Source organism: Chiloscyllium punctatum, chromosome 40 (assembly GCF_047496795.1).
Source record: "Chiloscyllium punctatum isolate Juve2018m chromosome 40, sChiPun1.3, whole genome shotgun sequence".
NCBI classification, from domain to species: domain Eukaryota; kingdom Metazoa; phylum Chordata; class Chondrichthyes; order Orectolobiformes; family Hemiscylliidae; genus Chiloscyllium; species Chiloscyllium punctatum.
The window spans coordinates 64,636,218-64,662,418 of NC_092778.1; the positions used below are offsets into that span (position 1 = coordinate 64,636,218).

At 40.2% G+C, this 26,201-nt stretch overlaps 1 protein-coding gene across 1 annotated transcript in view; it reads left to right on the forward strand.

Annotated features, from left to right (window-relative positions):
• Positions 1-26,201, forward strand: part of gspt1 (G1 to S phase transition 1) — a 50,506-nt gene that overhangs the window by 17,325 nt on the left and 6,980 nt on the right. Inside the window, exons 2-11 of the mRNA XM_072560132.1 lie at positions 4,186-4,230; positions 4,683-4,916; positions 5,115-5,148; positions 5,599-5,676; positions 7,106-7,286; positions 8,015-8,169; positions 13,844-13,984; positions 17,112-17,205; positions 20,645-20,725; positions 22,210-22,383. Of these exons, the coding sequence (XP_072416233.1) occupies positions 4,186-4,230; positions 4,683-4,916; positions 5,115-5,148; positions 5,599-5,676; positions 7,106-7,286; positions 8,015-8,169; positions 13,844-13,984; positions 17,112-17,205; positions 20,645-20,725; positions 22,210-22,383 (1,217 nt within the window). The remainder of the gene's footprint in view (positions 1-4,185; positions 4,231-4,682; positions 4,917-5,114; positions 5,149-5,598; positions 5,677-7,105; positions 7,287-8,014; positions 8,170-13,843; positions 13,985-17,111; positions 17,206-20,644; positions 20,726-22,209; positions 22,384-26,201) is intronic.

Here is a 26,201-nt window from a genome sequence, read left to right on the forward strand (position 1 = left end):
GGACAACACTACTATTATAGGACAAGCCAAATAGAGAACAGCCAGGGAATTCCTAGAGGCATGGCACTCATCCACAGATTCAATCAATAAGCACATCGACCTGGACCCAATATACACTGACCACTGGAACTGACAACCGGAAGCGGCAGATTCAAACCACTATAAATGCCGGAGGAAACATCACAGAAACGCTTCACAGGAGGCTCCCAAGCACTGAGGATGTCACCTAGACAGGGGACGAAACATCTGCAACACAAATTCCCAGCTTGGCGAACAGAACCACAACAACTTTAAATGTTCTGCTTGATTTTCATATTTTAGCAGCCTCGTGTTCATTTCTGAAAATGCTCTTATGAGCATTTTTCAACCAATGCAAAATTTACCTTTATCCTAGACTGCCAGTTTTAATGTATAGCTGCCAGTTGGTTCCAGTCAATGGAATTCATTGCCCCCGAGCAAACCTGTCCCCACCATTGGAATGTAATGGCCCACTGACCTTATTAACTTAAAGGAAATATGGCTGATCTGATGTGCTTTATAATACGTATTTTTTGTTTCTTCTGTAATTTTCTTGTAAATGTTTGATCTTGGTTCAAGCACCTGCATCTTCAGTATTTAAATGAGCATTGATTTTCCTGCCACATCCATCTGCTCAGCAAGCCATGCAATTTTCCTAAATAAAGCCATTCCTGAGGTATTTGAAGTGTCCGAGCACTAGTTGTTGCTTTACTGTTCGGTTTCAAATTTGAACCTGAACGTTTATTTTGGTACCATTCAGCAAATAATTTTAAATGTATTGTGAGTTGTCTGTAGAACTGGACTGATTTTCCAAGTCTTTCCTCTCGACAAAAATAACAGACACTGGATCATTAGGAAGTCAAATCTAAAAATCAAAGGGGAAGAAATCAGAAAATGAAACGTCTGAAAACGGACTTTCCAGCTCAGGAACCTCAACCTGAGCTCCAAATCATCTCAAAGCTTGCTAATGAAATCCAAAATTAAGCATTTGGATTCTTTGGCTGATGATTAATATGATTTTAACTTTAAAGTGAAGCTTAGCATTATTTTTTAAATTTAGTTAGCAAATGTCAGCTTCAAATAATTTAGACTATGAAGTGTCAAGGTGAATGAATTTGATATAACTCATGGAATTCACTCCAATGTGTTGGTCTAACATGTGCTTTGAAATAAGAGTTCGAACTTGTAGTGCTAAACTTGCAGTTCCAAAAACTTTTATGGAAAAGAAGAATGTGTTTTTAATTCTGACATTTCCTAGTTTCCCTCAAATACCTCTAAATCTTGTGCTTCACTTCTTTTACCATGCAGAAGCCCAGTGCTTTGCACTAACACCAATCAAAGGTAATAGGCAAAAGAAGAAATAATCACTGCTTGTGAAAATTATCTTGCCAGTCTTTGCATGCAGTCAAACCAAAATAGTCTTCAATTAAAGTATGATCAGACTACATTGACTGTAGGGTGCAAACATAATAAATTCCTGTTTTGAAATCCTGTGTGGTCATTTTTTCCTTATGATTCAGATTAGATCCCCTACAGTGTGGAAACAGGCCATTTGGCCCAACATGTCCATACTGACCCTTCAAAGAGTAACCCACCCAGACCCATTTCCCTCTGACTAAAGCACCTAATACTATGGGCAATTTAGCATAGCCAATTCACCTGACCTGCATATTTTTTGGGCTATGGAAGGAAACTGGAGCACCCGGAGGAAACCCATGCGCCCACTGGGAGAATGTGCAAACTCCACACACAGTCATCTGAGGCTGGAATCGAACCCTGTCGCTGTGAGACAGCAGTACTAACCACTGCGCCACCGTGCTGCCTTACAATGTAATTACGCTCATCTACTTGTAGTACTTCATTGCCTGCACAGAAGCAGAATGATTCTGGTATCCAGAATACTTATTAATTCTTATGCCGACATCATAAAGGTAACTGTGTTGTTTGGGGTGCGTATAACCTATAAGTATTTGATTACAGTATAGAAATTGTATTTGTCAGAAAAGTGACATTTTAAGTGACTGTTTACTTAAAAATATTCTTTATTGTCTGAATTAAATAGTGGTACCAAGGGACTAAGTACCTTCCATTGTCTCTCCTGAAAGCTCTTAGAATTTCACTGTTAGTTACCATAAATTAAATCCTTGTCTGGTTCACCATTAATCACACAACTAAGGCAATGTGTGTTCTTGATTTCTTTCAACATCTCTCTGAAAGCAATCCTATTGTCACCCGGTGTGTTTCGAAGAACGTTTGAACAATGGACCAGATGTAGAAACCATGGCTTTGTTTATACCTCTTCTTTTATTTCCAGTTGTTGTGCTCATTTGGCAATCTTCAAACCTCAACTTGAGTAAGAATACTGTAGAGCACAAATTGATTCAATGCTATTTGCTTGATTTAGGGTCATAGTCATAGAGATGTATAGCATGGAAACAGACACTTAAGTCCAACTCGTGCTGGCCAGCTATCCTAACCCAAACTAATCCCATCCGCCAGCACTTGGCACATATCCCTCTAAACCCTTCCTGTTCATTTACCCATCCAGATGCTTTTTAAATATTGTAATTATACCAGCCTCCACCACTTTCTCTGGCAGCTCGTTGCATACACATCACCCTCTGCATGAAAAGATTGTCCCCTAGGTCCCTTTTAAGTCTTTTCATCTCACCTTAAACTTATTCCCTCTATTTCTGGACTCCCCCCACCCTAGGGAAAAAACCTTGTCTATTTACCCTATTCATGCCCCACATGATTTTATAAACCTCCACAAAGTCATACTTGCCTCCGATGCTCTAGGGAAAATAGCCCCAGCCTAGTCTGCCTCTCCCTATAGCTCAAATCCTCTAATTCTGGTGACATCCTTGTAAATCTTTTCTGAACCCTTTCAAGTTTCACAACATCCTTTCTGTAGCAGAAAGACCATATTCCAAACAATACAATATTGTACACAATATTCCAAAAGTGGCGTCACCAATGTCTTGTACAGCCGCAACATGACCCCTCAACTCTTCTGCTCAATGCACTGACCAATAAAGGAAAGCATACCAAACACCACCTTTACTATCCTGTCTGCCTATGACTGTACTTCCAAGGAGCTATGAGCCTGTACTCCAAGGTCTCTTTATTCAGCAACTGCTTTCTGTTAATGAAGTTCCAGTCAAGGCAAGGATTCATATCAAGTTTTGTACTTGACCAGCTGCCTTGGGATCAGTTAACAAAGGGAGTTCTCATATCCTGACATGGTCATCAACTTCAAATATTAAGCAACTTGTTCTCTCAAAAGATGTAATTGCTTCAATTTCAACATTCTGGCTGATATTATAGGTGGGATTAGCTATCCTTTTCAGCAAATTTCTCCAAATCCAGTTCTGCTCACTTCATTATCTATAATCTCTCTAAAATCATGAACTCTTTATTATTAGATTGCAAATAATTTTCTTTTTTCAACTTCATGTCATTTTCCCAGTGTTATTTCATACAGTCACACCATCCTTTTTGTGATCCTTAACCTTTTGGAAACTTGAGACTTCTTTTATTAGAAATATTTTTTGTCTTCATTGAAGTTTTTCGGTTATTTGCACTGAATCCAGGCTGTATGTATTCCACGTCAGTAGAAAAGCATAGTCGGTCAAGCAGCATCCAAGGAGTAGGAGAGTCGACATTTTCAAACATTGGATCTTCATTAGGATATTCCTGATAAAGAAATTATGATCGAAACTTTTGCTCTCCTCCTTGGATGTTGTGTGACCGGCTGTGCTTTTCAAGCTCCACACTTTTTGACTCTGATCTGTAGCATCTGCATCCTCACTTTCTCCTGTATGTTTTCCATGGTTTTTATTTTGGCCCTGCAAGGGGTTGTCTGTAGCTGCAGACAGTTCTTCAAATGTAGTCCCAAGGCTTTGTATGAGTTTGTCCTTATCCCTTTGCCTTGGTTTCTTTGCTTCTAGGTACAAGACCGATGATTCAGGCTTTTATGCTGCATCCTCATGACCATTGTGTCTTAAAGTGCCCTTTCTGCTCATCCATGTAAAATGTTGCCGGTCAGATGTATTTACTTTCCCATATAAAGTAACTTTTGACTCTTGGGAAAGGGAATGAAAATCCTTCAAATAAACATGGTTCTAGGTACTGTTCCAGACAAATAATTCTAGTTTTCTCCTTTAGGGTCAGATGCAACAGATGCCAGCATGGAAGTCTCTGAGTCAGCTGGTAAGGACCTTTTTGAATGACATTTTGATCTTGAATATAATGGTGATGCATGTTGGCACATTATATTGATTACTGAGAATTTGCCTTTATTTTGAACTTAAGATACATTTTCAGCACTTAGCTGTTTTAATGATTAAATAAGCTGGGATATTTTCCCACTTAACACTTTTCAAATTTGTCTGTATGGCATGCATTGACATACACACTTTCAGTTTAAAGTATGATATGATTCTTCTGGACAAAGTTGATTCAACACACTTTCAGTATTGATTCATGCAGCGCATGATCTTGATTCCATGCTAGATTTTAAATTTGAGTAGATTTCATTTAGTCCAATGACTTTTGAACTTGGCTTATTTTCAACTGATAATTTAGTTGTTGCTCAGACATTAAACTTTAAATGATTTGTTAAATGGCCAACTGCTGAGAGTCCAACCCTACATATCTTACAGCGCCGGTAGAAAATGGCGATACAGAAGCAGGATCTGAAGAGTCATGGGAACAAAAAGCAGAGCCAAGTGAAGCAGAACCAGGAGGTGGTCCTGCTGGCGATGGTGGGCCATCTTTGGTGACTCCAGTAGGAATGGAAGAGGAGGAAGATGTGTCTATGCCCACGGTTGCAGTGGTGGTAGAACCAGGTGCTCCAAGGAAGGAACATGTAAATGTTGTATTCATTGGTCATGTAGGTAGGTTACTAGATAAAATGGTACGGCTGTATGCCTCATTTAAAACTCCAATTTCGTGAACTGTCGATCCCACTTAAAATGTCACATTTATTTTCAGTAGTAGAACTTTGGTTAAACTCGAGACTTCATTTAATAATTTACAAAAGCTAATACTTGTTTACGTTGTCTTTGTGCAGTAACACTTTTTCTTCTCCTTAGATGCTGGAAAATCCACTATTGGTGGCCAGATAATGTAAGTTATCCTTCTATTCTTAAACATAGAGCTAAAGTGGGAGGAAAATACTCTTGTAATCCAAGTTCCCAATTTGTTTGATGGTAACTAAATAGTATGCAATATTGAGCCATTCTTTGTCATTTGTGTGTGTGCTTCATTTAAGCCCAGACCCTGTCACACGTATCAGCAATGTTGAGATCCACACCAGGGTATAAGTTGGTAATTTGTGTTAAGGCTCTGATTCTTGTTGCCCTTTTATTTGATACTGTTTTAAAGGAAATGTGATAAAATTCATATTGCTGTTGTAATGCTCCATATTGTACATGCTCTATACTTTTTCAAATACTCTCTAATAGCTTGAGGGAAGAGTTTAGCTCAGCCTTTATGTTCTACACAAGTTGAAATTAGAATATTCTAATCAATACACGTGTGGTAATTTGTTCATCATTTGCTGGTAATTTCTTCAAGGTACCTCACAGGTATGGTTGACAAACGAACACTGGAGAAGTATGAGAGGGAGGCCAAGGAAAAAAACAGAGAAACATGGTAAGCTTACATTTGTATTTGGAAATTGACATCAGAATTTCTAAAACAAGCTGTTAGTTTTGGAATCCTTTTCTTAATTTTAAATAATTATAAAAAGGTTAGAAATTGTCTGGACTCCCCAATAGTTGTTTGTCTATTGGCTGTCTTAAAAACCAGGAGCTGCTTGCATTGGAGCAGTGAAATGTGTTAAGTTAGCGGATTTCAACTTGATGCTCAAGCCAGGATAATTTCAAGTGCCTCCAACCAGCAAGGAAATTGGTTAAAGTTATGCACCTGAGATCCCTGTTTGAAGTGTACTGGACGTGTGATTGAGTAGGCTCTCCTGTGTCTCTTTCTTTATCAAGTTGGCTGTTTTATTTCATTGAGACCTGCATAGTTATGGCAACGTGGCTGAGTTTGCAGAGTTAGCTGGCATTGAGGAATCAACATCCCCCCCCCCCCCCTCTAGCGAAGGGACAGAAGACTAAGGTTAGAGAACATAGAACAGTACAGCACAGGTATGGGCCCTTCAGCCAATGATGTTGTGTTGAACATACCAGATTAAACTAATCCATTCTGCTAGTCCTTGGTCCATATCCCTCCATTTCTTGCATATTCATGTGCCTATCTAAAAGTCCCTTAAACGCCTCTATCGTTTCTGCCTCTGCCACCCTTGGCAGCACGTTCCAGATTCCGACCAATGTGTTTTTTAAAAGAAAAATGCCCCTCTCAACACCTTTTGAACTTTCTCCCTCTCACTTCAAATGCATGCTCTCTAGTAGTAGACATTTCAACTCTGGGAAAAATATTCTGACCAACAACACTATCTATGCATTCATAATTTTATAGATTTCTTTCAAGTCTCCCCTCAGCCTCTGCTAGGCCAGAGAAACAACCAAGTTTTTCTAGACTTTCCTTATAGCTCATACTCTGATCCAGGCAGCATCCTAGTAAACCTTTTCTGTGCACTCTGCAAAGCCTCAACATCCTTTCTGTAATGTTGTGACTGGAAATGAATGCAATACACCCATGTGCAGCCTAACTAAAGGTTGCTAAAACTGAGATGACATCCTGACTCTTGTACTCAGTTCCCCAACCAATAAAGGCAAACATGCCTTCTTTACCACCCTAAGTATTTGTGTGGCCACTTTCAGGGAGAGAAAAGCTAAGGAAAAGAAATTGGGAAGAGTAAATAGTCGTTTTTGGCTTTAGTTGAGTTATTGACCTGATGGAGATGCACATTGTAGTTTGGGTAATTCCCCATCCCTTGTTTAATTGCTTGCTTTTGGTTAGCTGTTGAGAACTTGCTGATTAGAATTGATGAACTATTTTGAAATGGCCTTCTTTAACGTATATGGGATTTTAAAAATGTTTATCATCCAACAGGTTAATATGAATGACTTAATTTTTTTCTGTTTGCAGCATGTTACAAGAGTCTTTATAATTTTAGGTATCTTTCCTGGGCTTTGGACACTAACCAGGAGGAGAGAGACAAGGGTAAAACAGTAGAAGTGGGCCGTGCATATTTTGAAACACAGAAGAAGCACTTCACCATTTTAGATGCTCCAGGTCACAAAAGTTTTGTACCGAATATGATTGGTGGGGCATCTCAAGCTGACCTCGCTGTCTTGGTAAGAAATCAACCTTCCTGGTTATCAGGGACTAAGGTTAATCTTCAGATTCAGGAACTAATTTGTTAGTGGAATCATCAGAAAAGAGACTTCAGTGTTATAAATCCAGAAAAAGTTGGTCATATTCAGCAGGCCTGTCAATTTCTAAAAGGAGAAACAGTTCAAATGTTTCAGACTGACTATCTGTCTTCGAAGTTGTCAGCATTAAAATGCTGCCAGGCCACCAGAGTATCTTCAACATTTTCAGTTCTTATTTCAGCATCCATGCTATTTGCCTTTGAGAAAGAAGAATGGTAATTTTCTATGTAATGTAACACACGGGCAATTAATTCATGTTTATTACAGTGTAGAATTTTGCACCGGGAAAATGTAGGAGTTTAAACAGTGGCAAAAGTTTTGTTTAGGTAATCAAATACATGTCTAAAGTCTGTTTTCAGTTTAGTGTAAATTACGTATCTTGTGAAGTAAACTTTAAAGTGCAGGTCAGGTTATGTTAGCAATTTTTCAATGTAAATTCAAGACTTGAGTTGGTATTTTGTTCTATCTTATAATTCATGTGCTTTCTTGGCGATTGTGGTATGGGAAATATGAGACCAATCTTTGGAGATTTCTTTCTGTTATTCAAATGTACCCTGCTGTTTATGGTCTCTATGCAGTAATTATGCAGCCATTTTTATCTGCAGAAAAGTCCCCATGATCTCCCACTTTCTGACATGTTTCTTGTTTAGGTTATATCAGCCAGGAAAGGTGAATTTGAAACAGGCTTTGAGAAGGGAGGTCAGACACGAGAACATGCTATGTTAGCAAAAACAGCAGGAGTGAAACATCTGATAGTTCTTATCAACAAAATGGATGATCCAACAGTAGCCTGGAGCCAAGATCGGTAAGATTTCTGTTAGACTGTACATGCTTTGAAAGCTTGTTAGCAAAATTTCACATTATGGAATTTAATTTATTTTGGTGAAACCGAAACACGATTTACGCTGAATAATGAAAACTCTATAATTGTTTCTGGTGTAATCATACTACAGGAACAATTTGAGATCTGTTCTATTCAGTTTTGTTACCTACTTAATCTTTCATTGATGGAATGAAAGAGTTATTTCATTCCTTGATAAAATGGTCCTTGATAAAATGAGTTTATGCAACGTTTTCATTTCCTCCTGCATTGGTTGCCATAGTGAAAAAACAGTTGTAAATTTATTTCACTCAATCTACATGACGGCAAATGAACAAAAAAAAGTTTTACACATCAAAATGAGCGTGCATTTTAGTTGAAACTAAGGCATGGCTTTGCTTGAGGACAGTGGAAACCTTCATGGAATTCTTTATCACTGTGCTGTTTCTAGCCTTGAAGTGATTGTTGGCTCTGTGTGCCAGATATGAGTAACATTGTTTTCTTCAACAGTCTTCACCTTTTAACACCAGAACATTTCTATTCAAGTGACAGCATGTTAACTTAACAGCACAATGTAGAGTGCATTTGTTTCATAAATCCATGTTCCAGTTCTGGACTGTTCTTGTTCTGAGTAATGACATGACTGACTCTCTATGGGGAAAAATAATTGAACAAATTACTGAGTGTTTCTCAGTAATTGAATGAGATATTTGGAAGCATGATTTTTGTTGCCAGAAAGTAATAAATGACTAATCTAAGTGAAGGAATGCAAACATTTACATTTCCTTCTAACTTTTTGAATTTAACCGCAGATGTAATTTGCTGTCCCTCACCTTTTAATTGAGCAATGAATGCTTGAAATGAGTTCCACTGCCTAAAACAGAGCACTTGATTCTGGTCTTGCTATCCCTTCTGATGTCCTTAAAATGTCCCAAGTGTTGATGATGAAGTCATGAGCTGCTTCCTCCTTGTCTTGAAGTAGCTTCTGTTCCATGTCCTATGACTTTATGCTATAATTGAGATCCACAGAATCTATAAGGACTGAACTGTTGGCCACCAGCATGTTTTCCTGGGCCAGATGTTAGCTGATATTCACTATCCTCTGGCCTCCCATGTCTTTTGTCAGTCAGTCCACCAAAGCTACCCTTACTGCATATGTTGCCATCTCCCTACTCCCCAAGAAACCCTTCACCACCATGTTTAAAAATTATTGGAAAAAATATGATTACCATGATGGGTATGAAATATTAGTTTTTTTCTTCTTTTGACCTGCAAGCCTTTGAGGTTGTCAATTCAACCCTCCACCAGTTTAAATCTGACTGATTCAAACTGCTCTCATCTTTTTATCCAGAGTAGACAAAGGATGATCTTTGACATTTTGTTTCATGTAATTTCTGGTACCCTCTCCTACTTCTCATTTGGGGATTTCGCAATTGTCTGGGTGAACTGAGGCTATTTGCATTTTTGGGTGTTATATTTGGTCCTGAGATGAACTTCTGACCATATAACTGTCATCACCTAAACTCATCTATTCTTATCTTTCGGGAAATTAGTTGACCTTAGCCCAGTTTCAGCCCTTTTTCCTGCGGAAACTCATCGAAGCTTAGTTCAGAAATTGACAGATTCCTATTTTCTGATGTCTGTGAAGTTGAAGTCATCCAGACCTATGCGAAAGTGAGGACTGCAGGTGCTGGAGAATAGAGTCAAGAGTATGGTGCTGGAAAAGCGCAGCAGGTCAGACAGCATCCGAGGAGCAGGAGAATTGACATTTCGGGCAAAGGCCCTTCATCACGAAACCAGACCTATGTCCATCATCCTTGCTTGCATCAACACCCGTTCATCCATAACTAGCTGACATTTGCTTCAGGTTAAGAACATCTCAATTTTAAGTTCTCATTCTTGTTTTTGAATCTCTCCATAACTTCTGTTCTCTAATCACTCAATTTGTACTCAGTGAATTTTGACTCATTGAGCAGGCTGGTTTTACCCCAAGCCCCTTTGTCCAGCTTTTGCTTTTTGACACTTCAGAATTTTGCTGCTGACCAAGGTTTTGGTCATCCACCCAAATATATTTGTGGCTATGCCAAATTCAGATTGGTAATATTGATGTGAAGTGCTTTGGCATGTTGCATCTTGTTAAAGCTGCTGTATAAGGTTCAAGTCATGTGATGAGGCTATATTGTATAGTTGAAAATATTTTGTGCTACATTGTAACTTTACAGTGAAGAGGATATGGATTTTTATTTGTAAATCTGGTGAATGAATCCTTAATTTTGCTGATCACATTCCTATGTAAAATTAAATTGATTGGAAAGGTATGTACTGCCACTGAAGCTGTTTTCTAAAGGACCCTATTAATCTTGTTGATTGAAGTCATAGAAAGTCGTGGAGATGTACAGCATGGAAAACAGTTCATGATCGGTCAACCAGCTATCTTAAACTAATCTAGTCCCATTAACCAGGATTTGGCCCATATCTCTCTCAACCTTTTCTCCTCTTGTACTCGTCCAGATGCCTTTTTAAATGCTGTATTTGTACCAAGCTCTACCACTTCCTCTGGCAGCTCATTCCATACACACACCGCCCTCTATGTGGAAGAAGTTGTCCCTTAGGTCCCTTTTATATCTTTCCCTTCTCACCCTAAATCTTATGCCCTCTAGTTCTGGGTTCCCCCGGCCAGGGAAAGGACCTTGTCTATTTATCCTATCCATGCCCCTCATGATTTTATAAACCTCTATAAGGTCACCCCTCAGACTCTGATACTACAGGGAAAACAGCCCCAGCCTATTTAGCCTCTCCCTCTGGCTCAAATCCTCCAAACATGACAACATTCTTGTAAATCTTTCTGAGCCCTTTCAAGTTTCACAACATCCTTCAGGTAGGAGACCAGAATTGCACGCAATATTCCAACAGTGGCCTAACCAATGTCCTATACAGCCGCAACATGACCTCCCAACTCCTGTACTCAATACTCTCACCAATAAAGGAAAGCATACCAAACGCCCCCTTCACTATCCTATCTACCTGTGACTCCATTTTCAGGGAGCTATTCACCTGCACTCCAATGTGTCTGTTCAGCAACACTCCCCAGGACCTTATCATTAAGTCTATAAGTCCTGCTCTGATTTGCTTTTCCAAATTGCAGTATCTCGCAGAAAGGTCAAGGAAACGAAGGCAAGTGTCGGAGATGGACCAGGTGAAGGTGATGGAGGGATGGAAACTGGAAGCGAAGTCTCGTCCTGACCTGGAAAAATTCATAAACTTCGCTTCCAGTTTCCATCCGTCTGTCACCTTCACCTGGTCCATCTCTGACACTTGCCTTCCTTTCCTTGACCTTTCTGTCTCAATTTCCAGCCATAGTCTATCCAGTAATATCTATTACAAGCCCACTGACTCCCACAGCTATCTGGACTACAGCTTTTCTCACCCTATGTCCTGTAAGGACTCTATCCCTTACTCTCGCTCCTTCACTTCTGCCACATTTGTTCCGATGATGCCTCTTTCCAAAATGGTGCTCTTATATGTGCTCCTCTTTCTCCAGCTGTGGCTTCCCACATACAGTTGACAGGGCTCTCGACAGCGTGCGGTCCATCTCCCACGCCATGATCCTCACCCCCTCCCTCCCCTCCCAAACAAGGATAGGGCCCCTCTTGTTCTCACCTTTCACCCCACCAGCCTTCACATGCAAAAAATAATCCTCCGCCATTTTCACCAACTCCAACACAATGCCACCACTAAACACATCTTCCCTTCCCTCCCCCGTCTGCATTCCGCAGAGATCGTTCCCTCCGGGACAACTTAGTCCATTCCTCCATCACACCTAACACCTCTCCCATCACAAATGGCACCTTCCCATGCAATCGTGGAAGGTGCAACACCTGCCCCTTTACCTCTTCCATGCTCACCATCCAAGGCCCCAAACACTCATTTCAGATTAAGCAGCATTTCACTTGTACCTCTTTCAGTTTGGTCTATTGCATTCATTGCTCTATATCGGAGAGACAAAACGCCAACTGGGTGATCGCTTTGCTGAGCACCTTCTGTCTGTACGCAATCAGGTCCTGGACCTTCCCGTGGCTTGCCACTTCAACACACAATCCTGCTCCCATGCCCACATATCTGTCCTTGGCCTGCTGCAGTGTTCCTCCAGTTTGCATTGAGCGTCACTGGAACAGCATCTCATCATCTGACCTAGGCACGTTACAAGCCTGCTGGTCTCAACATTGAATTCAACAACTTCAGATGATTATCCCATCTTGACCCCTCTGTTTTCATTCTGCTCCATAATTTTATTTCATTTATTTTATTTATCTTTGTTTTTTATTACTGTTCTGTACCTTTATTTCCTGATTCTCTTTCTCTCGCTCTCCACTCTGTCATCACCTTTTCCTCTCCTCTTTCCCCTTTGCTACCCTTCTCCCCTGTTTTCCATTTTGCCTGTGTTTCACCCATCCCCCACATGTTTTGTCACATAGCACTGGCTTTAGCCTTGATCATTCACAGTTCCTAATCTCTGCATGCACTGTCATTATCATCTCTTGATTGCTACCTTTGCTTCTCTCAGCCTAGTATAAATACCTCCCTATTCTCCCCTTTTTTAGCTTTGACAAAGGGTCAGTTCGACTCAAAATGTCAGCTCTTTTATCTCCTTACAGATACTGCCAGACCTGCTGAGGTTTTACAGCATTTTCTCTTTTGGTTTCAGATTCCAGCATCTGCAGTAATTTGCTTTTATCCATATAGATCACGTCTACTGCTCTGCCCTTATCAATCCTCTTTGTTACTTCAAAAAAAAATCAATGAAATTCATGAATCATGATTTCCCATGCACAAAGCCATGCTGATTATCCCTAATCAATCCTTACCTTTCCAAATACATGTAAAACCTGTCTTAGGATTCCCTCCAACAGCTTGCCCACAATCGATTGGTCTATAGTTCCCTGGCTTTTCCTTACCACCCTTCTTAAATGGTGTGGCTATTTAAGTACTTTTAGGAGGGCAATTAGACATGGACCGTACCGCCACATGCCATGAAAGAATTAAAAAAAATGAAAGTCACAGTTCTATTGAATACTCCTATAAAGTCTTTATGTACTAGTTAAAGAAGCATGGATAATCCTCAAAGTACACGTGATACTCCTGAATTAGTGAAAGTAAACAATCATTCGTATGGTTGTTAGTTCATGGATTTTTGTCACAGTGTATAAAAGTGTTCAGAATATAATCTCTCCACCAGTACATACCCTAGAACCCCTCAATAAAAATTGAATTTAACTTGATAAATTTGTATGGGGGGTAAGAAAACATCAAAAAGCTTTAGTTTTAAAAATATCTTTTCCGATTAGCGCTGCAATGTAGTCATTGTTGTTTTAAGCAGTTTGAGTTAGAATTACTTGTGTTGCCATCAAATGTTTGTTGTAAGCTTTTTTCAAAGATCGCAGATTGTGTTGCCATAACCTTGGATATGTTACCATAGAACCAAGGCAGCCATTTTGAGCGCTTTTGGCCCAGTCAGTATGTAATCATAATAGAAGTGAAAATGAACACTTGCCTGAAAACATGTATGTAGTTCAATTTGGGCAAATCATTTTGCTTCATTGCATAGTGGCATTGTCCTGTAGTAGGTCTAATAGTACTGATTGTTTTATATTTTTCTCAGATATGAGGAATGCAAGGAAAAACTTGTGCCATTTTTGAAGAAAGTTGGTTTCAATCCTAAAAAGGATATTCACTTTATGCCTTGTTCTGGACTAACTGGTGCAAACTTAAAAGAACGAGCTGAGAACTGCTCTTGGTACACGTAAGTATTATCAAAAACCGTTAACAATCAAGTAGGTTAATATAGAGTCAATTTGATAAAAGACATAACCTGATGCTGGCACTACCAAAGTGTGTAGTGCAATTTGATTATTAAGGTTTCTTTTATAAAATCTTGAATTTAACATTGTCAAATTGATTTTCAAACATTACAGTCCTAATTACAACTATAGGGCTGCCTGTGAGCTGGCATTCCAAGTAAGATTAAACAGTATTGTGCTACAAAAATGTCTTTGTATAAACTGGCTAACCTGCTATTAAAGTTAAAGGCAAAAGATGCTGCAGATGCTGGAATCCAAAGTAGACAAAGAGGAGGCTGGAAGAACACAAAGCCAGGCAGCATCAGGAGGTAGAGAAGTCAACATTTTGGCTATAACCCTTGTTCAGGACTGGATGTGGGGATACAGTGAGTGACGGGGGGGATAGTGGGGAGGGGAGTGGCAGAATGGTGAGGTAGTGAGTGCGACCTGGTTGGTCAATGGGAGGAATGAATCTGGTTGGTTGCTGGAAGGGAGAAGGCAAAGTTGGAAAGGAAGATGGATCAGAAGATTATTTGAAATTTGAGAATTGAATGTCCTCTGGGCTGTAAGCTGCCCAGGTGGAAGATGAGATATTTCTAAAATCATCATAGAATCCCTTAAGTCTGGAAACAGGTCATTTGGCCTAATAAGTCCACCCCAACCCACTGAAGAGTAACCCACCCAGACTAATTCCCCATCCCTATTACTGTACACTTATTCCTGACTAATTCATCTAATGTGCACACCCCTGAACGCTGTGGGCAATTTAGCACGGCCGATCCACCTAACCTGCAATCTTTGGATTGTGGGAGGAAACCCACGCAGATACAGGGGGAATGTGTAAATTCCACACAATTGCCCGAGGCTGGAATCAAACCCAGGTCCCTGGTGCTATGAGGCAGCAATGCTAACCACTGAGACACCATGCCGCCCAATTTATGGTCTGATTCACTGCGGCATTGGATAGCTCTCTCTAGGCTAGTATTCCCTATTTATCCCTAATTGCCCAGAGGGCAGTTGAGTCAATGACACAGCTGTGGTTCTGGAGTCATGTGTGGGTGAGACCAGGTAAGGATGGTAGATTTCCTTCAATACAGGACATTAGTGAACCAAATAGGTTTTATCGACAATGGCCTCGTGAATGTCATTAGACCTCTAATTCTAGAATTCTACCATTTGTCGTGGCATGATTTGAACCCAGGTCCCCAGAACATTAGTTGAGTTTCTGGATTAATAGTGTAGCGATTAATGCCACTAAGCCATTGCACCTTCCCCACCCCACCCCTTACATTAACTACATAGGTTATTCAACTCTAACAACAACACAAAGCTTGACATTGTCCTAGGCAATACAACCAGCTAAATTGGCACCACATCCATAAACATTCACTTCCTTCCTTACTGATTCAGCAGTAGTAGTTTGTACAATGCATTAGATGCACTGCAGAAGTTCACCAAGGCCTTTACCACCGTCCAACCCACAAGAACCTAGAAAGACAAGAGTAGCAGATATCTGGGAACACCAACTGCAGGTTCCCAATCACCATTCTGACTTGAAAATGTATCAACGTTCCTTTTCACTGTCGCCTAATCAAATCCTGGAAATTTCTACTGAACGTTTTACTGATAGCCTGTGGTCTACCGGGATACAAGAGCCGCCGCCGCCACCACCACCTCAAGGGCATTTATGATGAACAATAGAAGTTGACCCATCCAGAGAAGTCCAGATTCCTTGAATATAAAATCTGTGCTAAATTTGCTTAAATACATAAAAGGTCATTTTAAATAGTCAAATCTTTACAATTTTTTGGATTTTTTTTATTTCAGAGGTGCAGTTACTGAACTAGGCTCTAATTCGTTACCTACCTACCCACCTACCTCACCTACCTCCTCGCCTACCACCCCACCAACCTCCATATACATCATATCATCCGTCATCATTTCTGCCACCTCCAAACTGACCCCACCACCAGGGATATATTTCCCTCCCCTCCCCTATCAGCGTTCCGAAAAGACCACTCCCTCTGTGACTCCCTTGTCAGGTCCACACCCCCCACCCACCCCTCCACTCCCGGCATCTTCCCCTGCAACCGCAAGAAATGCAAAACTTGCGCCCTCACCTCCCTCCAAGGCCCCAAGGGATCCTTCAATATTCGCCACAAGTTCATTTGCACCTCCACACACATCATTTACTGCATCCGCTGTACCCGATGTGGCCTCCTCTATATTGGGGAGACAGGCCGCCTACTTGCAGAACGTTTCAGAGAACACCTTTGGGACACCCGGACCGACCAACCCCACCACCCGTGGCTCAACACTTCAACTCCCCTTCCCAATCCACCAAGGACATGTAGTTCCTTGGACTCCCCCATCGCCAGACCATAGCAACACGCCGGCTGGAGGAAGAGTACCCCATCTTCCGCCTAAGAACCCTCCAACTACAAGGCATGAACTTAGATTTCTCCAGTTTCCTAATTTCCCCTCCCCCCACCTTGTCTCAGTCCCAATCCTCGAACTCAGCACCACCGTCCTAACCTATAATCTTCTTCCTTACCTCTCCGCCCCCACCCCCACTCCGGCCTATCACCCTCACCTTAACCTCCTTCCACCTATCGCATTTCCAATGTCCCTTCCCCAAGTCTCTCCCTTTTATCTTAGCCTGCTTGACACAATCTCCTCATTCCTGAAGAAGGGCTCATGTCTGAAGCGTCTATTCTCCTGCTCCTTGGATGCTGCCTGACCCGTGCTTTTCCAGCAACACATTTTCAGCTCTAATTCATTACCTTTAGTGTATATATGTAGAAGTGTGCAATAAAATCTTTGGAAGTCACCTTTTATATAGAAGTGAATAAAATTCTTGGAAACAAACTTTCAAGACTGAAGTTGAATTTGCTTTGATTTGTTTATATTCACAGACAAATTGTTGTCAAGTAATCAGTGTATTTGTTCTGAAGAATTTATTGACGTGCTTATTTTGTCACTGCTTGATCGGTAACTGATTCCTTTTGAAATCTAGAAACAGAACTTGATCTTTTATAGCAAAGAATTCCATCTTAAAATTTTGCTGCTCTATTGTGATTTTTCTTCCAGTGGATTACCATTTATTCCCTATCTGGACAATTTACCACACTTCTATAGGGCATCTACTGGACCTGTGCGAGTACCCATTGTAGATAAATATAAGGTAAGCTTGTGTATTTGTCATTGACTTATATTTGTAAGGAGCATCCAGGAGTGTTTTCTAGAGCAATGTCTAAATAGTCCCGTTCAGGCAGGGGCCATACTGGACCTAGTGTTGGGAAATGAGCCTGGCCAGGTGGTTGAAGTTTCAGTAGGGGATTACTTTGGGAATAGTGATCACAATTCCATAAGTTTTAGAATATTCATGGACAAAGACAAGAGTGGTTCTAAAGGAAGAGTGGCTAAATTGGGGGAAGGCCAACTGTACCAAAATTAGGTCGGAGCTGTGGAATGTAGATTGGGAGCAGCTGTTTGAAGGTAAATCCACATTTGATATGAAAGGATTTTAAAGAGATATGTTCCTGTAAAGGATGAAGGATAGAAATGGCAAGATTAGGGAATCATGGGTGACAGAGACTAGCTTAAGAGTAAAAAGGATGTACAACATAAGGTCGCGCCAACGGAAGACAGACAAAGCTTTGGAAGAATATCGGGAATGTAAGAACAATCTGAAACGGGGAATTGAGGGTGAAAATTGGCCATGACATACCCTTAGCAAACAGGGTTAAGGAAAATCCCAAAGCCTTTTATTTGTATATAAGGAGCAAGAGGGTAACTAGAGAAAGGGTTGGCCCATTCAAGGACAAAGGAGGAAAGTTGTGTGTGGAGTCAGAAAATGGGTGAGATTCTTAATGAGTACTTTGTATCGGTATTCACCGAAGAGAGGGACATGGTGAATGAGGTTAGGGATATATTGTTGATTACTCTGTCAAGTTGGCTTAAGGAGGGAGGAAGTGTTGGGTATTCTATAAGGCTTTGTAAAAGGCATTAAGGTGGACAAGTCCCCAGGTCCAGATGGGATCTACCCCAGGTTACTGAGGGAAGTGAGAGAGGAAATGGTTATCTTTGCAGCATCCTTGAACATGGGTGAGATCCAGTGGGCTGGAGAATTGCTAATGTTGTCCTCTTGTTTAAGAAGGGTAGCAGGGATAATACCGGTAATTATAGACTGGTGAGCCTTATTCAGTGGTAGGGAAGCTGCTGGAGAAGATACTGAGGGGTAAGAGATTCCCATTTGGAAGAAAATGGGCTTATCAGTGATTGGCAAAATGGTTTTGTGCACGGAAGGTCATGTCTTACAAACCTAGTAGAATTCTTTGAAGAGGTGACAAAGTTGATTGAGGGAAGGGATGTAAATGTGATATACGTGGATTTTAGTAAGGTGTTTGATAAGGTTCCCATGGTAGGCTGATGGAGAAGGTAAAGTTGCATGGGGTCCAGGGTGTTCTTGCTGGATGGATAGAGAACAGGAGACAGTTGTAGCAGGAGTTTCTCAAAATGGACACCTCTGACCAGTGGTCCACAGGGATTTTTGCTGAGACCATACTTGTTTGTGATATACGTAAATGATTTGGAGGAGGGTGTGGGTTGCCTGATTAGCAAGTTTGCAGATGACACTAAGATTGGCAGAGTAGCAGACAGTGAAGGGGGCTGTCAGACAATGCAGGAGAATATAGATTGGTGAGTTGGGTAGAGAAGTGGCAGATGGATTTTAATCCAGGCAAATGTGAGCTGATGCATTTTGGAAGATCCAATTCAAGAGCAAAATATACAGTAAATGGCAAAGCCCTGGGGGAAGTTGATGTACAGAGAGATCTGGGTGCTCAGGTCCATTGTACCCTGAAGGTGGCAACGCAGGTCAGTAAAGTGGTCAAGAAGGTATATGGCATGTTTTTCTTCATCGTGTGCGGTATTGAGTACAAGAATGGACAGGTCATCTTACAGTTGTATAAGACTTTGGCTCTGCTACATTTGCAACACTGCATACAGTTCTGGTCGCCACATTACCAAAAGGATGTGGATGCTTTGGGAAGGGTACAGAGGATGTTCACCAGGATGTTGCCTGGTATTGAGGTTGTTAGCTATGAAGAGAGGTTGAGTAGATTAGAACTATTTTCATTAGGAAGATGGAGGTTGAGGGGGACATGATTAAGCTTTACAAAATCATTAGAGGTGTAGACAAGGTGGATAGCAAGAAGCATTTTCCCCAGAGTGGGAGGCTCAATTACGAGGGGTCACGAATTCAAAGTGAGGGGTGGAGGTGGGGGGGGGATGTTTTTCGGGCAGATATATGTGCAAAGTTCTCTGCGCAGAGACTGGTGGGTGTCTGGAACATGTTGCCAGCAGAGGTGGTAGGGGCAGGAACAATAACATCATTTAAGCTGTATCTAAACATACATGAATGGGCACAGAGCAGAGGGATACAAATCCTGAGAAAATAGGTGGCAGGTTTAGGGAGAGGATCTGGATTGGTGCAGGCTTGGAGGGCCAAAGGGCCAGTTCTTGTGCTGTAATTTTCTTTGTTCTTGACTTCTTTATTACATTTAAGTACTTTGCACACCTTTTCAGTGTGTTTTTATTATTTGCCAAGATACCCAACTAATCAGTTGGGTTTGAAGCTGCACCATGCTAAATTCCAAGCAGTTTGTTCCCTTCAAAAAGCTTTTATTTCACTGAAGTTAGTTCCAGAAAATCTCACCCTTTTGAAACCTGGCTGAAGTTAGCATTCTTTGAGATGTCATAATTTCCATGAGTTGTATAATCTGCAAATATTTGTGCATGAAACTGCACACATTGCCTCCTTCCACTGAAATGATGATCTATTTCTGTCCTTGAAGGCTTTCAGTTGACCACTTCAGTGTAATAATTACAATGACTTTAATAACCTGCTTGATCATCAGAGTTGCAATTCATAGAACAGTTCAAACCAGTATTAAAATCTGTTAATTAAGATGAATAATTTTTTAAATGGTGAGTACATCTATCACTCACTTTTTGCACTGGAAGCAATCTAATGCTGCACAAACTTGACCAGGCCAACTGCTTCAAACTTCTGGCCGGGCTATTGACAATTTGACCTAGTATCTCCTGAGTGGCTCCGTGTTACACTTTTAAAGTTTTTTTTAAGTGCCTTGCGATGTCACACTATTATAAAAAGCATGAGCAGTTATTGTTGGGATTTAGTGTGGACTTGGAGTTCTAACACTGCAATTATATATTCAGCAATGAAACCTGATGACCTGCATCCTGGCAGTATCTGATTTTTTTTTTGGCCAGGAAATAGTATTGTGATTTACAAGAAATTGAAGCTAACTCAGGCTATCTTGATTCAGAGGTTTGTAGTTGCAGTAGAAAGTTCATTAAAATATAGACACAATTTACTATTTAGCTCAATTTTCATTTCTGAAATATTCCAACTGTTTCAATTGTAAATGGGAGAAAGTCAACTTTCCAAAAGAAGATTGATCACAAAGTAATTCTTTAAGTGTGGATTGTTGAATGAGGGGTAGTTTAAGTTGTGGATGGCATGGGCAACAGGAATATGATAAACTGGTTTTAAATGGTTCAGACTGGCTGAACAATTTATTTTATTTTTTATATAGGATATGGGTACTGTGGTTCTTGGTAAACTAGAATCTGGATTAATTGGAAAAGGACACCAACTTGTCATGATGCCAAATAAAGTAAGTTTATTTGCAGTTATTACATATGCATTTAATATGATGAATTGTTTAATAATTCAGTTTGCAGTTGGATATTTCATTCAATATTAGCTGTAAGTGTCTGTTGGGCTCCCATATCCATGATACATATTGCAGGGAAATTATTTTCAGAGAACCAAAATGTTTTTTAAAGCCAGAGAATCTTTGTTCAAGCTGGGTGTTTCTCTCAAACTTTGGCCCTAGTTTGTCTGAGAAGATAGTGATCTGCTTAGGTTTGCTGTAGTCCTTGTACATTTGTTGTTTAGTTATGGACAATAGGCAGTAATTTGAGATTTTAAAATCTTAATCCAAGTTCTAGTTTGTAGCTTGTTTTTCTTCATTATCGAAAAGAAAAGTAAATTGTGATTCTGTGCACCTCAGTGACGGTTAATCAAACACCAAACTGAAGAATTAAGTGAGAAAACTTGTTGGTCTACTCAATGTTGCATCTTAGTATATTTATATCTTTAATAACAGAAAAGGTAGTCAGTCCTCCCAGATGTTGAGTTTGCAGAAAGGTGGAAGCATAACGGTAATGTCATTGGACTGTGCTAACCTTTGGGAGCACAGGTTTGAATCTCATTTCACCTCTGCAACTGGTGAAATTCAAATTTTAATGAATAAAACAATATAAGATATTGAAAGCTAGTCTCAGTAATAGTGACCATGATACACAGTCAACTGATGTGAAAAGATATTTGGCTTCGCCGATGTCCTCTTGGGGAGGAAATTTCCCATCCTTATCTGGTCTAGCCGACAAGTGACTCCTGACCCCCTGCAACTTAGTTGACTCTCAACTGCCCTCTGAAATTGGCCAGCAAGTTATTCACTTACAATATAATTATGAATAGGTATAAATACTAGTTTTGCCAGCAATGGCCTAATGGTATTATAACTAGTCTATTAAACCAGAAACTGCACTCCTATTCTGGGGACCAGGTTCAAATTCTGCCATGCAGATGATGGAAATTGAGTTCAATAAAGAATCTGGAATTAAGGGTCTAATGATCACAAATCCATTTGTTAATTGTTGATTCATCTAGTTTAGTAATATCTTTTAGGGAAGGAAATCTGTCATCCTTACCTGGTCTGGTCTACATGTGACTCCAGAACCACCGCATTGTGGTTGACTCTTAGCCCTCTGAGCAATTAAGGGTGGGCTTTGCTAGTGATGTCCACATCCCTTGAGTGATTTTTTTTTCCAAAAGTCACCAGTGAAACCCACATGAAATATAATTTCTTTTACAATTAGTTGCCAAGTTCTTGTGATGATTATAGTTTAATGTTTGTATATTTGGCTGGTCACTGTGATTTCCTTTCAGTTGATTTTTCGTGGAAAAGTTGGTAAATTGACTCAAACTAATACAGTATGCAGTGTTACTTTTGGATTAAATCTGAACAGTTATTCAGAGGAGACAACATGAATATTAAATAGAAAAAAGATAATGTTAATACTCTATTTTCAGCACAATGTTGAAGTTCTGGGTCTCCTGTCTGATGATGTAGAAACTGAAACTGCAGACCCAGGTGAAAATCTAAAGATACGACTGAAAGGTATTGAAGAGGAGGAGATACTGCCAGGATTCATCCTGTGTGATCATGGCAGCCTTTGCCACTCAGGACGTACTTTTGATGCTCAGGTAAATTTCTGCTTTTTTGATTAAAAGACACTACAAATATTTTTTGCTATCACTCACCTTCAGAGTGGATAATTTGTCAAGTTAATTCTGAAAATGACCTGAATGTTGGAAGAAGTGGCTATTCAGTTCAGCTGATAAGTTAAAATCCAATTTCATAATCTAGTGGCAATTTCCTGAAAATATTAATTACGTAATATATCTATCTCCCACATCCAAATATTTTGGATAAATTCCAAGCCCTGCAAAACGTACAATTTGGTTAATTGCTTCACCAAAATCAGTACTATTTATTCTTTCATTACTGAAGTGCATAGAGGTTACTCTGCCAAGTATATGGCTTCCTCAGTTTGAATGTGTTCTCGCTATCATCTGTTTTACACATGTTATCTTGAGCAGTAACTTCATTGGTTTTTATTGAGTAACACTATCAGGCTTGAATGCAAATCTTTGACCTCATTTGAGTTAATAGATGTTGCAGCACAGGACATGACCATTTATTCCTTGCCAATTCTTTGGAGCTATCCAGTCAGACATGTTACCTAATAGCCTTACCAATTCATTTCCCTAAAGTGCCCCCCCTTTCCTGTCTTTTCTGAACAACCCGTGTTTTCTGACATACATTAGCATTTTAGTTTCCAGCATCTGCAGTCCTTGTTTTTACCTCTTGGTTACTAGTCTAGTAATTACCACTACAGTACCACCATCCCTTCAAGATCAGAATCTGTTTGACTGTTTTTAAGGGATGCAATAGGCACAATTACATCCAAAGACCACTGACACTCAGGATAGAGAAACTAATCTGTACGGAAACAAAAGTTGTCAACCTCGTTAATAATCATTTGTGCATAGACTGGTTAATGAGCATGGGAGCCGAAAAGATTTACAAGGATGTTGCAGGGATTGGAGTACTTAAGCTACAGGGAAAGGCTGAATAGGCTGGGACTAACTTTTCCTGGAACGTTGGAGGTTGAGGGGTGACCTGAGAGGTTTATAAAATCATGAGGGACATAGGGTGAATAGCCAAGGTATTTTTGCATGAGTAGAGGAGTCCAAAACTAGAGGGCATAGGTTTAAGGTGAGAGGGGAAAGATTTAAAAAGGACCTAAAGGGCAACTTTTTCATGCAGAGGGTGTTGCATTTATGGAATGAGCTGCCAGAGGAATTGGAGGCTGGTACAATTACAACATTTAAAAGGCATCTGGATGATTATTTGAATAGGAATGGTCTAGAGATATATGGGGCAAATGCTGGCAAATAGGGCTCGATCAATTTAGGATATCTGGTTGGTATGGCAAAGTTGGACCAAAGGGTCTGTTTTTGTGCTGTACAACTCTATGGCTCTGACTTTTAAGGGGGCAGGAAGGGTGATCTTGGTGTGTTCAGGAGAATTTCCTGCAGCAGTATGTATTTAGGCCTACAAAGGAATTTTTAGCCCTGGTTCGTGGGACGAGTTGGACCAAATTGATCTTAAGTGGCAGCCCATGTGGGGGCAGTGATCACTATACTGTAATGATTAAGGGTGACGGTGGAAAATTACATTGGTCAATGGATGTAGGTTTGCTCGCTGAGCTGTAAGGTTCATTTCCAGGCGCTTCGTGACCCTACTGGGTAACATCTTTAGTGGGCCTCAGGCGAAGTAATGCTGAAAATCCCTACTTTCTATTTATATGTTTGGGTTTCTTTGGCTTGGTAATGTTATTTCCTGTGGTGAAGTCTCTTCCTGTTCCTTTACTCATGTATCCTGGTGGCTAGTTTTCTGCCTGTTTGTTCAATGTGGTATTTATTACAGTCCTTGCATGGTATTTTGTAAATGACATTAGTTTTGCTCATTGTCTGTATAGGGTCTTTCAAGTTCATTAGCTGCTGTTTTAGTGTGGTGGTGGGTTTGTGGGCTATAATGATGCCAAGGGGTCTGAGTAGTCTGGCAGTCATTTCTGAGATGTCTTTGATGTAGGAGAGTGGCTAGAGTTTCTGGGCATGGTTTGTCTGCTTGTTTGGGTTTGTTGCTGAGAAATTGGCGGACTAGCCACCAGGCTACATGAACAACAACTAGCCACAAAAAGACATGACCCTCTCTCACTAGTATCCTTACATACGGAGGAGGAAGGACAGCACTTCGATTGGGATAACACATCCATCCTAGGACAAGCCAAACAAATGCACGCATGAGAATTCCTAGAAGCATGACATTCCAACCTGAACTCTATCAACAAACACTTCGAGTTAGACCCCATCTACCACACCCTGAGAAAAAGAACAGGAAGGGACTTCACCACAGGAAATAACATCACCACAGGAAATGACATCAACCCAAACATATAAATAGAAAGCGGGAATTTTCAGCATTGCTTCGTCTGAGGCCCACTGAAGATATTACCTAGTAGGGTAACGAAATGTCTGGAAATGAATCGTGCAGCTCAGCGAGCAAACCTACATCGAAAACCTCAACCTGAGCTATAGATCTTCTCAAAATTTGCTACATTGGTCGATGTAAGAAAATCCATTGACAGTCTGAGACTTGAGTGCAGTTAGAACAAAACTGGGGGCTGGATCGAAAATTTGATGGAAGAAACAGGAGCTGAGCAATGAAATACCTCCAAGAGTGGGTGATATGGGCAAAGTCAAAATATATTCTTTCAAAAAGGTAAGATAGAACAAACTGATCCAGATCTTCCTCATTGACAAAGGCAATTGAAATTAACCTGAAGAAAAATGCACGTGAACAGGTATCAGGTAATCAAATTGAAAACCAAGCATACGTGAGAACCGAGTGATTAAGCAAACTTGTAGCAAACATAAAAATCCCTAAGTCGTCTTTTAGTTTGTCAGTAGTAAAAAGGTGATGAAAGGAGTAGTAGGCCTGATTAGAACAAAAGAGGATTTGCATATGGCTTGGTATTTATTGAATACTTTGTATTTAGTCAATTAAGTATTGGTGGATGAGATACATCCTTGGATATTCAAAAAAATTTGAGTATAGAAATTCTGGAGGCACCAGCAATAACTTTTCAGTCTTCACTTGATTTAGGGGTGGTTGTGGAAAATTGCAAGCATTATACCCTTGTTCAAAAAAGTTTAAGATCAGCCTAGCAATTACAGACCAGTCAGTTTAACTTTGTTTCCACAGATTTCTGCAATAACTCAGAATAAAATGAATAGTCACATGGCAAAATGTGGTTGATTGGAAATATTCCAACTGGATTTGTTGAGGAGAAGCCACTTCTAAATAACTTGCAGGAATTTTTGAAGAGGTGACTCGAGTTGATGAGAGAGAGGCTGCTGATTTGTACTTGACTGCCAAAGGATGCTGTATGCAGTGCCACACAAAAGACTTGTGGAAAGTTGTCAATCAGGGAATAAAAGCACGGTAGCAACATGGATGCAAAATTGGCTGTTGGATAGGAAACCATGACTAATTTTCAGGCCACAATAAAGTTCTGAGTAGAGTTTCCTTCTCCTTAGAACTGCAATCTTTGCTTTTCCTGCTCTGTGCTACTGATCCAAACCTTGATGTGCAAGGAACAATTTCAAAGCTTATGAATGATATAAAGTTTGTGAGAATTGTCAACTTTGAGTACAGCAGGCTAGAACTTTAAAAGGATATTGACATATTGGGAGGAGTGATCAGGGAGGTAGCAGATGAAGTTCCATGCAGAGGAGTGATGTACTTTAGTACAAAGAACATGGAAAGACTGTATAAAGAAAAGGTACAATTCTATATGCAAAACCACTTAATTAAATATGGCAAGACTGGTAAAGAGCTATTAACAAAGCTGAGATTATTCCATACTTTATTAATAGGCCATATAGTACAAGAG